Source organism: Phaseolus vulgaris, chromosome 6, assembly GCF_000499845.2.
Source record: "Phaseolus vulgaris cultivar G19833 chromosome 6, P. vulgaris v2.0, whole genome shotgun sequence".
Taxonomy (NCBI): domain Eukaryota; kingdom Viridiplantae; phylum Streptophyta; class Magnoliopsida; order Fabales; family Fabaceae; genus Phaseolus; species Phaseolus vulgaris.
This window is the reverse complement of record NC_023754.2, coordinates 12,201,000-12,213,519: the sequence shown is the minus strand read 5'-3', so window position 1 is coordinate 12,213,519 and position 12,520 is coordinate 12,201,000. Positions and strand designations below refer to the sequence as shown.

Here is a 12,520-nt window from a genome sequence, read left to right as displayed (position 1 = left end):
GGGCAAAACAGGGGGGGGGATTGTTTTCATAAGATTTTCGTAAAATTGGAAGTAGAGTGAAAAGATCTGTAAAATCAATCAATTAATTTTTTGTTCAACTGGATGAATTATCAGAGTTACAATTCTTTATGAAAAATCAAGTAGTTGTTTTATTGAAACAATTGACTGTTTGTAGTAGAAAACAAATAACAAAATATAAAGTAGTGTAAAAGAGTTGGGAAAGAGAGATTCACATAGATAGATTTATATTGATTCACTCTTAACCAAGAGCTCAATCCAGTCCTCAGCTAACCACTGAGAATTCACTACGCAATCAAAACTAGATTACAAAACACACACACACACACACACACACCAAGAATGTTGACTTTGAACCCCTCAAGAACACACAACACTTCTTGGCAACACCATAGTTTCCAGAAACCCTTTCTGAAACTAACTTACACACAATTACAGTATTCAAAGAAGGAAATAGAATACACCCGGTCTTAGCAAATGAGTAGAACAAAGAATAGAAAATCCAGTTCCTACTTCACACACAAATAATGATCCAAAAGCTTTTGATCTTCTCTTGAAATCGTTTTTGATAAAGCTCTCTTCCTTAGCTTTTCAAAAGATAATATAACAGTCTTTATATAAACTTTAAGAAGTGGTTAAATTTATTAGATCATTAATTGAAAGCAGTTAGAAACATATAAAATCAGTTTGGAATTCATAACAGAATTCTGTTTCAAAAATAGTTTATTCATTTTAAAATAAACTGATTGAATTCTTTTTCTGTTAAGGATTTCACATAAAACAGTGGATTCTTTTATCCAAATAATCGACTATTTTTGGCTCACAGAAAAGACAAAAGAAAACTATGCTTTTCCAAAACCTTTGAAAAACACTAAGTGTAATTCAATCGGTTGTCATGACAAATCAATTGGATAAAAAATCTGTTGTAGTCACTAGACTTTAAACAACAATTTTTTCAACTAATTGAAAGGTCAAAACAACTGACTAAAATTCACACAGTTTTTTTTAAAAACACTTGTTTCATAAGAGATTAAGAATCAAGTGAACTTGGATCAATACTAGATGTGAATTGATAACTCGAAATCTACTAAATAACACACACAAACACAACAGCTAGTTCTTCAAGTCTTCATAGCAGATTTGAAAGCATCAAAGCACCTTGTTCAACAAATTGTAATCATCATCTATCCTAGAGTGTGTAGAAGTTAATAAAAAATGTCGCTCAAGTGTTCCTTACATAATCCATTGATTCAAAATCAAATGTTTGAACACCTATAAAATACTACAACACATAATAATTTGAAATTAGTCTATAAACTAGACATAGTTTTATATAAAGAATTAGTTAAACATGATTATTTGGTCTCAACCTCTTTCAATGTCACTTGTGACAATGGTTTCCATCCATTGCATTATATAATAGTCACACTCATACCCTCTTGAATTTTTATTGCACTATAATTCAATATTAATGATGACTTGATAAAAATATTTATTTCACAAACAAAAGAAGATATGAAATTAATTAATGAAAATTACAAATAACCTTTAGGTGCAACCATGTTAGCTTATAAGACTTTGCACTTGGTCGACCTTTCAAAATGTTATATACACTATATGAGGTAATTAATAAAAGAACCACTTGTTAGGGGACATTATCAACTTACATATATATATATATATGTAAGTTGATAATGTAATTACCAATCCACTATTTGCCTGAGATATGTAGGTGGCTTCTTGTGCAATGAGTAGAACCATGTTGTAGTGTAATCATTTAGGGATATCACAAACAACTTCTAGTGATACTTTGTTGAAAAAACTATTAGTAAAACTACAAGTGATGGAGTATTAATGATTGGTAATCTTAAACACTGTACTTACTCATTAATGTAAGATGCAAAATGTATTTCTTTCCCCTTGTAACCAAGCCATTGATGATGTATGTTTGGGTTTTAGTTTTCGTATTTTCCAAAGGATTAATTAATTAGGGATTCATGAATCCATAGAAATTGTGTTTCCCCTTATTAATTTATATTCTATACATATACCTACAAGTATAATATAATGAATGATTTAATTATATAAACTAAAAGGAATTGGTGTTTAAGATACTCACATCATCCATAATTGAATGACCGATATATTAAGATTCATGTTTGTTGTTAAGGATTAGCGAAAAGTGAAATCAAAGTAAAAAATGCAATTTTGAAGTATTAAAGTTTTTGTTGGTTGAGGATTTCCATGGTTTTCTTCCTTGCTTGCTAAAAATAAGTGTTCTCGAATTATATCACTCAAGAAGCATCTTATCGTTCAAGTGACACCTAAGTTATTTGTAGTAATCAAATTCACCATCACCAAGTAGTAGTGTAGACACTCAAATGATAGAGTTCTAAAAGCTTGTAGCTTGAGTAAGATCACTGAGACAACTCTCTCCCCTTTAAAATCATATCACTTAAGGGACATGTTGGTCACTCAAGTGAGGATACTGGTATGTGCATGGATTCTAAAACCTTGGAGGGTCATGCATAGGCGCCAGACACTTAAGTGGTGAAGGTATCACTCAAATGCGAACAAAGCAATGAAGGAAGCTTCAAAACTTGTTGGAAGAAATCAAATAGGTGTGTATCACTCAAGCATTATGAAACGTTCAAGTGATAACGGTAGACGCTAAAGCATGGAGTATGACACTTGAGTACGAGGCCTTAAGCATAGACTATGACAGTTAAGATAGAATGCTAATTCCCAACTATTGAATGCGAGATCAGTCAAGTGAAAGGAGCTCGCTTAAGCAGTGTGTTGCTAAGAATGAGTTGTTATGCATGTGTCGCAATGAACATTATTGATGATGTAGATTAAGTAGAGTATTAAGCAAGTTAGCTCATTAAGTAAATGAGATATCATGACTTTATTGATGACTTGATCCCGTAAAATTAGTCAATAAAGTAACTAATTATTTTTTGTTTGTAAAATTAATTGTTATTTAGTGATTTTTTTAGAGTACATGAGTTAAAAATCAGTGAAAAAACTAACAAAATAATCTTTAAAATTATGATAAAAACCTATGTTTAATTTATGAAGAAAATAAAATTTCTTTCTTTTTAATATTTTTTTTTTCTTTTTTCTTGAAGCTTGAGAAAAATTATAAAATCTCGTTAAAACTTTTGATGAGCTTTGCGTTTAAAATATTCATTGAGTAATACATTTTTTTGTGATCTAGTGGTAAAAGATAGGTGGAGAATTTGAAGGGAATATATACCCATATCCCTCCTTTTGGTTCTTTATTTGAGAAAAATGAGTGAATGAAGTCCAGCTCTTGCGCAACATTTGAAGATAATGAAACGAAAGTAAAAAGAATCTGAAAAGAAAACAACCAAACACGGTCTTTCATGTGAACTCAGACTATAAAAAGAAAGAACACAGACATAAAGAAAATTCAGGGCATCTTCATATGTCACTTAGAAATAAAGGTACCTTATAACAGGTGCATCTTTAGGGATATTTTTTTATAAATAGTTATATTTTTAATATTTTAGAGAAATTAATTAAAATAAATGTTTTTCTAAACTTTTTTATACGAAAACTAAATACTCATCCATTTTATTTTCCTTTTAAAGTTGTTATCTAGACATTAATAAGAAATATAACAATTTTTTATATGTTAATAAAAAATTATGGTATTTATTTTATTTTTATTTTTATTTTTACTTTCATATTACAGTAATATATGTATGTAAATTAATTTCATATGAGATGAAAATAAGAATAGTAAAGTTATCACAGGTGTGAAAAATAAAAATTAATCTAAGTAGCTTCAACTCAGTAATCCACACGTGTCTTGATAATACACATATGAGTATAATAAGATATCTTTAAATATCCCAAATCTTGTGTTTTATTTAAGGAATTAATGACTTACCTTGGAGATTTATGTGTGTACCTTTGAGTACCAATTTTAATTTTCCTAATTTTGTTTTAGTAAGTTATTCAAAAAAATCATTAATTTTATTATGTTTTCTAAAATAATAATAATATTTAAAAATATAGAATTTATTTCCACACACACGGTGTTAATTATATTTACCAGGTTTTACATATTTTTTGCACGTAATATAAAAAGATAGAATGTTAACTAGCTTTGTCTTTTTGCTTTTTTTTTTTAATTTAAAGATATTTTTGGCGTCTTATTAACTTATTAGTGTAGGAAAGTAGTGATTGCAGAATCAATAATCCATTAGAAATCATGCGAGGGTGTCTTAATAACAATTTTAATAAAATATATTACTTTTACACGTATCAATTACGAGTCAAAAGTGAAAATTAAAAGCAATTAAATGTATTTTTCTCCTTTAATATTCTGAAGTGCCAATTCTCTCCCAAAATTTAAGAATACTTTATATGTACTGATTGACACTAAGATATACATCGATGTGTTTATATGTTATTCTTTTAGTATAATTTATAGAGTAGAAGGATAAAATTGTCCTCATTCCTTTTACATATAACTTCAAACATTTCTTATGTTTTATTAACTTAAATTTTATTTGGGAATAAATCATTCGTAAATATTCACTTTGGCATGATCTTAGATATTGTTTAAATCTGCTCCTATCAGTTTTTCTTACTTTAAGTGGGTAGTTTGATTTTATGTAAGTAGTGTATGGTATAGATAAACTGAAAAGAGATAGATGGGTCTTGAGTGTTGAATTTTGTATAAGTGTTGAATTTTGTATAAGAGTTGAATCACTCCTAAAGTGACCCATATTTATTTATTTTTTTTCTGATAGAAAAAAAAAATCTTAAATCCAGAACTTATTATACATCCTGTTACTTAATTCTCATGTCACTTAAGAATTAAAATCATCATCTATTTAAATATATTTTCATTTATTAATCTATTAAAATGTTTTTTAAATACATTTTTTTAAATAGTTTCCATTAGTCCTACTATAAAACATTAAATAATATATACAAACAAACCAAATGTTCTTATATTTTCGAGTTTAAATAACACAATTGCAAGCAAAAACATTAATAAATATAGAATATAGTATGATTGAAGAATCTAAAAGAGGACCAGTCCAGAAGGAAAGTGCAATTTTACGTGTAATCTTTGGCCAGCAAAAGATGAGCAGTGCCAGCCAAAAGCCTTGTCGTTGAAGGATCATCCAAGACACTAACGTCATACTTCATTGCTTTCTACGCATATAAAAGGCACTTCACAGACCCTCTCTCCACATGCACACCAAACAAAAACGACCAAAACCCTTTTGATCAATACTCAGAATAATTTGATGGAGAAGAAGGGCACATGCTGGTCGTTTAAGAAGCTGAGCAAGGAGTTGTGGCCACGGAGGTTGTCGTCGTCGTTTCGAGGAAAACGACTCCACATACACACCACCATCGTCGACAACGTCGTTTACAAGATTGTCTCTATCGTGGAAGGAGTTGTCATTGTTTCCACGCTCTGTGTTTTCTACCTTTGTTGTGGTTGCCACCTCTGAGTTAGTTCTATCCATCTTCATCTTCACAAATTCGTTTGTTCCTTCATTTGTAAAGGCTAGTTTAGTTCATTGGCATGAGTTTGAGATGTTGTAACTTTTATTGCTATGTAGAATTAATTAGCCATGCAATGAATAAAGTGTTTCGTTTTTACAACATTGGATGTTAGAGGTGTTTCGTCTTCATCTAAGTTTAAGAAATCTGGTAATTAATTACATCTACAGTTAAGTTCTGTAAAATTATTTTATTATTATTATTATAATGATGAGTTTGAAGTTTATAGAACACTCATAAATTTTACACATTCAAATATTTAATCAGAGATTTTCTCCATGAACAAAATTATCATCTATTAACATAAGGGCTAAATTAATAATTTAATTTTGAAATAAATCTATATGCAGAATAATTTTTTTTACAATGTCGTTTAATTATGAAATGTGTTAAATACATATTTCTTGCATCTTTCCAATTTTTCCGAGACAATACTGATATGATATTTTTTTATCCATTGACATATATTAAACCAAATTTAATATGTTGAGTTTTTCTTCAAATAATCTGATTCAACCAAATTTAACTAAAGTGATGTTTGTAAGTAGAAAACCGTATAAAAAACATTTTACGCATTTAGTGTTTATATTGTTCATTCTAAAACCAATCAGCTTTTTCTAACTCTAAGAAACTATAACTACGAAAACATATTAATGAGAAAATTCGTAAGTAAATAAAATGCGAGTAATTATCATTGTTGGTATAAAGTAAAATAATTGAATAAAAATTAAAAATTATATATGTATATATATTAATAATTAAAACCTAAATAAAATCATATATTTTTTATTTGTATAGTTATCAAAAATCAGACTAGACCGATCAATTTTATTGAGAATTTGATTGTTGTACGAAATGCACCATTACAAGGTGTTTAGAGTAGGCCAAACACTGACACAAAAGGGAACAAGCGACCTCTAAATCATAATAGTGTGAGTTGAACCCTCTATTATTCGAAGCTAATATTGTAGGTTAGACCTCGTTAATATAGTGAGTTGAGTTCTCACTAAGTGGTATAGTTATAAACGACCGTCAAACTCCAGCTAAGTTAAACGTGGTAGCTAGCAAAATCCTAACTAAGTGATTTTGTCTTGGTTAGTGGTGCATTTACTGTTAGAACTAAGGTTTCGTGAATGCTTCGTAATTGGTGCAACACTTGTCTTAACTCCTGTAGAAAAATAAGGTTTAGGGTTACTCATATTGTTCATGAAGGAGATGTGTGTGGGGATAAGTTGGTTAACTTATGATTTATTCATAGAGACTCATTTCATTGCTATAATAGGCTTTCATCTAGTATATTCTTAGAGTTCTTTATGAATAGGTATTACCTATATATCGTTTTTGTTAACATATGAGTTTTGGTCTAATCCCCCATATATTTTTTGTATTTTTTTTCTTTTAATAATAATTTTTTCATGTGATGACAGATGATTGTTGTTACTTGGGGTGTCAGTTTAACTACGATGTCAAGTTTCATAGTGATGCCTAACATGAAACCTTTATAATAATCAAATTCTCATATTCATTTATTCTTATTTTTATTTAAATTACAAGCACATTTTATTTAAACAATGTTCATATCGGTCAAATTAATTTGTTGCACATATTTCAATATCTAGTGAGTTTTACACATTAAAATTTTAAGAAAATTGTTCCTTTTGGATTCGATATCTGTTTTTTAGGAAAAATTATTACTTCTGAATGGGTACACTTGTCCAAAAAGATTAATAATTGTTTTTCCATTCAATAAATCCCTCCATAGTCACAATTTTAAGTTCAAATTTTTTTAATTTTAAAGGTAAATTTTGTCAAATCATTTGGAATAAGTAAAGATGGATTTGAAGTTGATACTTAAAATTAGGAAATTTTGCTTTATGTGGATTCACTAAGTGAAGAAGCATATATATATATATATATATATATATTTACTTATATTAGCAAGGAGATGAAGTAAAGAAAATAAAAAGATTGACTATGTTAACGTTCTAGCAAGGAATCACAATTCAATTAGACTTATGTCTATTATATCTAAGTTGAAGAAACACTAAATAGGACACCTATTTTCTTCTTACTCAAATATTGCTATCTATTATATCTAAGTTGAAGAAACACTAAATAGGACACATATTTTCTTCTTACTCAAATATTGCTTCTTTCATCACCTTACTGCCCCAACTTGGGAATTATTGTTTATCACTACTTTATATATTCTAAATAATTGCATTATCTATCAGATGTGGGCTTCAAAGCCATGTGTATTCTTGACTAAGAAGGTTTCAAAGATTGCAAGAACATATTGCGAGGAGAAATTAACTTTATCACTTCTCACTTTCAAATGCATTTTAAAATAAAGGACTTAATTTAGAATATTTCAAACTTATGAGAATTATATATTAATAATTATAACTAAAGCTAAAATTACACATAAAATATACGTACATCAAAAGCTAAAATAAAACAGGTTAGGTTTTTTAAAGTATGAGCTCGTAACAAAAAAAACTAGGAATTATATAAACCAACTATCATCCATCGTAATAAATATGCACATACTCTTGACATACTTATTATCCAAAATTAGTTGTTGACATACTTATTATCCAAGGTTATTTTTGCTTAGATTTTAACATAAATTTTTGAAACTTTAGAAAACTTATTTGTAATTTAAAGTTACACATTCAAAATTTCAGAGAATTTAGTTATAAAATATATTAAAACTATATAGTTTTTAATTATTTATATATAAATAGATTTAATTATATTTATTTATTGAAGTTTGAAAAATCTGGAATGTTTTATTGAGGTTCTACGCCAAATCTTTGGAATTTAACGAAGGTTAGAAAAACCTATGTTATTTTGCTAAGGTTTTAAAATAAACCTTTAGAATTTAAGGAAGGTTAAATAAACTTTCGTGATTTTGCTGAGGTTTTAAAATAAAACTTTGGAATTTAATCGAAAGTTAAAAAATCTCCATTATTTTTCTGAGGTTTTAAAATAAAATTTTGAAATTTAACAAAGGTTAAAAAACTCTGTTATTTTGTTGAGGTTTTAAAACAAACCTTTGAAATTTAAAAAAGGTTAAAAAAACTTTGTTGTTTTGCTAAGGTTTTAGAATAACCTTTAAAATAAACTTAATAAAGGTTAAAAAAAATTTCGTTAATTAAAATAATTTCTAAGGTTATATTAAGCTTCGCTAAATAACCTCGTTAAAATCTTTTTTCTTGTAGTGCCAATTTAAAAACTATTTTTATAAATTTTTATTAATAATAAAAATCTCTTTAAATATCAATAATTTTTTAATCTCTAAAATAATATCTAATTTAATTAATATAATTTTTAATTACTTTTGATCTATAAATTTGAGTACTATTCAATATTTTGTTGTCTTGTAGTGTATAGGTAGTATCTTTCACTTAGTTTTTGTTTTGTTTTAAAAACTTATTTTTATATGTTCGAAAAACGATTTTTTTTGTTAATTCTTTTAAAAGGGTACTTGAAATAACTTCTTTTAAAGAAACTAACTTCTAGTATTTTTATTTATTTTTATCACAAGTATAAATTTTTTAATTTTTACTTTTTTATGACAAAATAATATTTATTTTATTATTTTCACAATAGACTTCAATGTATGGTATGATGAATAATAATATTGTATAATGCACTACCTTTATAACCACTAACCTTATGAAGTTTGATGTGGGCTTAAATTCTAAATAATATATATAATATAAATATATAATAATTGTGAGTAAGAAAAATCCAATGAAAATGATTGATTTAAAAATAAAAATTACAAAATTTTAAAATTAATTAAAAACTAAAATTTATAAATATATTTTATAAGTAATAAATTAAAATTTACACATCGTATTAACATGTCTATTTCTATTATGTTATTAAAATATTATTATTTTCAGTTTTTTAAATTTATAATTATTATTTTAATAAACAAGTTGATCTAACCTAAACTTCTTTTAGGCTTGTTCTTCCTGCACCCCCACGTTTTTCTTTCTGCACCCCCACAATTTTCAATATTCCAACATTAACCTTGAGCAAAAATTTGAAAAGGGCAACGTTCAGCACTTCCACAGTCACTGCTCATCTTCATCCTTGGGTTTCAAGTGTTGTAGAGGTTCTTCATAATTGTTGGAAGCAAGGCGAAGGAGTACACAACGTTGCCGAACTGTTGTCTGGGTTATAGAGGTAAGAGTAAAGGTTTTTTTTAAGAAACACGGTGGTTATGGAAATTTCGGGATTACCAGATATCGGAATCCGGTAATACCTTCCGGATTCATGAATCCGGAATAAATGAAATAATGTGTTCCGGATGAGGGGGTGTTCCGGAAGTAAAATGCAATAATATGTTGTTCTCCGGATTTGTGAATCCGGAAGCTAAAATTTCATTATGGATGGGTTGATCCGGTACAGTATTTTGTGTTATGGATTCATGAATCCGGAATGCTTTACTTGCATTATGGAGTTATGAATCCGGAATTGTATTTTGTGTTATGATGCATTCCGGATTCATGAATCCGGAATGGTTTTTTTGTGTTATGGATTCCTGAATCCGGAATAGTCTTTTTGAGTTATGGATTGTTGGATCCGGAATGATTTTTTTCACTTATGGATTCATGGATCCGGAATGCAATAACTTTGTTTTATTTTTTTTATTCGTAGAAGCATGGATAGTAGTGAAGAATTTGAACAACAATTATATGATGGTGTGAATGTGTGGGATGATGATGATATTGAGAAGTCATTATCTAAATCGAAGGGATATGAATGTACAGATGCGTTTATTACAGATGAGGTAAAGTTAAGTTTGTAAAGTATTTTTAAGTTGTTTGTTAATTAGTAAATAATTTGTTATGATAACTTTTGTAGGTATTTCGTACTCGGGATGAGCTCCTAAAGTGGGTTAGAAAAGTTGCGTTTGACTTTGGTTTTTGTATTGTGATATTGAGATCGGATACTTCAACTGGCCAACGAGGAAGAAAAACATTTGTGTTATTAGGTTGTGAGAGAGGAGGTCAATACAGACGATATAAGAAGGATTTACAGGTTACTGAGAGTGGAACTAGGAAATGTGGTTGTCCTTTCAGATTACGAGGGTATCCAGTAAAGAGTGGTGAAGGGTGGATATTGAAATTAATTTGTGGGTCTCATAATCATGAGTTGGCAAATACATTGGTTGGTCATCCATATGCTGGTAGGTTCACATGTAGTGAGAAGTCAATGCTTATGGACATGACAGACAGTTCGGTGAAGCCTAGAAATATTTTGCTGACAATGAAAGAGCATAATGAGAAAAATATGAGCACAATAAAGCAAGTTTATAATGCACGATATATGTACAAAAAATCAGTACGAGGTGATAGAACTGAAATGCAACAATTGATGATGTTACTTGAGCGTGATATGTATGTCCATTGGTCTAGGTTTGAAGAAGGGACGAATGTTGTGCAAGATTTATTTTGGACACACCCTGATTCAGTGAAGCTATTGAATGCCTTTAACATTGTATTGATGATGGACAGTACCTATAAAACTAATAGGTATAGGATGCCCTTGTTTGAAGTTGTTGGTGTAACCTCAACGGGAGTGACCTTCAGTGCTGCATTTATGTTACTCGCATCAGAACGTCATCATAACTTTGTATGGGCCCTTGAGAAGCTGAAATGTTTGTTTTTGAGATTTGATTCATACCCGAAGGTTGTGGTTAGTGATAGAGATATTGCTCTAATGAATGCAATAAATGTTGTGTTTCCCGAAGCTGCTAATTTGTTATGTCGTTTTCACATTGATAAAAATGTTAAAGCTAAATGTAAAATGATTGTTCATCCAAAAGAGGCATGGGATCAAGTGATGGAATCTTGGGGAGCAATTGTTGATTGTGAAAATGTAGAGTCCTATGAACATCGTGTTGAGGCATTTAATGTTGTTTGTTCACCATGGCCTATATTTACTGAATATGTGATTAGTACTTGGTTAAATCCACATAAAGAAAAGTTTGTTAAGGCTTGGACGGATAAAGTCATGCACTTAGGCAACACGACAAGTAACAGGGTTGAGTCTGCACATTGGAGTTTAAAGAGGATCCTTGAGACGTCAATGGGGGACTTATGCTTTTGTTGGGAATCCATTAATAAGATGATCATCTTGCAACATAATGCAATTAAATCTTCATTTGAAAAGAGTTTGCATGTAGTGAGTCATGTCTTCAATGTAACAAGATATAAGAAATTGCTTGGCTTCGTATCGAAATATGCTTTGCAGTATATTGCAGAAGAGAGTGATCGAGTTCAATATGTTGGTTTAGATAAATCTCGTTGTGGGTGCACCATTAGATCTACTCATGGCCTTCCTTGTGCTTGTGAACTGGCTTCCTTTGGTGTGGGTAGCATACCATTGCAGTCAGTGCATCTCATTTGGACACGATTAAGCTTTTTAGATATTTCAAGTGATGATACTTCAGCAGAGTTGTCCATCCAACAAGAGTGGGCTGTCATCATGAATCGTTTCAAGGAGGTTGACATGGCTGGTAAGATTAACATCAAAGCCAAATTACGTGAGATTGCCTATCCAGATAACACATCTTTATGTCCACCAAGGGAGAAAGTCAAAACAAAAGGTGCACTAAAAGGGCGTCAGAGTAAATTTGGTAGATCAACGAAGCGAATTCCTTCTTACTTTGAACATTGTAAATGTGGGTCCAGATCTAATTAATAAAAGTTTAACGATTTTCGGTACTGAAAATATAGAATATCAACATATACTATAGATATAATGTGTAAGTGAAGTGGGTGAAAACCTAGAATAGAAATACAAGAACAGTATCTCGAAGTGGTGGTGGAAACAAAAATCCATCAAAAGAGAAATCCCAATGAAAGAACACAAAAGAAATAAAACAAATTAAATAGTAATAATAAAAATCACAGCCTAAACCTGA

The 12,520-nt window shown here is 29.4% G+C and overlaps 1 protein-coding gene across 1 annotated transcript; it reads left to right on the top strand.

Moving 5' to 3' along the window:
• Nucleotides 1-10,252: 10,252 nt before the first annotated feature.
• LOC137833398 (protein FAR-RED ELONGATED HYPOCOTYL 3-like) lies at nucleotides 10,253-12,297 on the top strand. The gene is made up of 2 exons (XM_068641749.1): nucleotides 10,253-10,381; nucleotides 10,456-12,297. Exons 1-2 carry the CDS (start codon nucleotides 10,253-10,255, stop codon nucleotides 12,295-12,297), a joined length of 1,971 nt encoding a protein of 656 aa, XP_068497850.1.
• Nucleotides 12,298-12,520: the final 223 nt, after the last annotated feature.

Coding starts and splice junctions, on each gene's coding strand:
- LOC137833398 (XM_068641749.1), top strand. CDS start 10,253: ATGGATAGTAGTGAAGAATTTGAACAACAATTATATGATGGTGTGAAT. Junction 10,382..10,455: donor ATGCGTTTATTACAGATGAG/GTAAAGTTAAGT, acceptor TAACTTTTGTAG/GTATTTCGTACTCGGGATGA.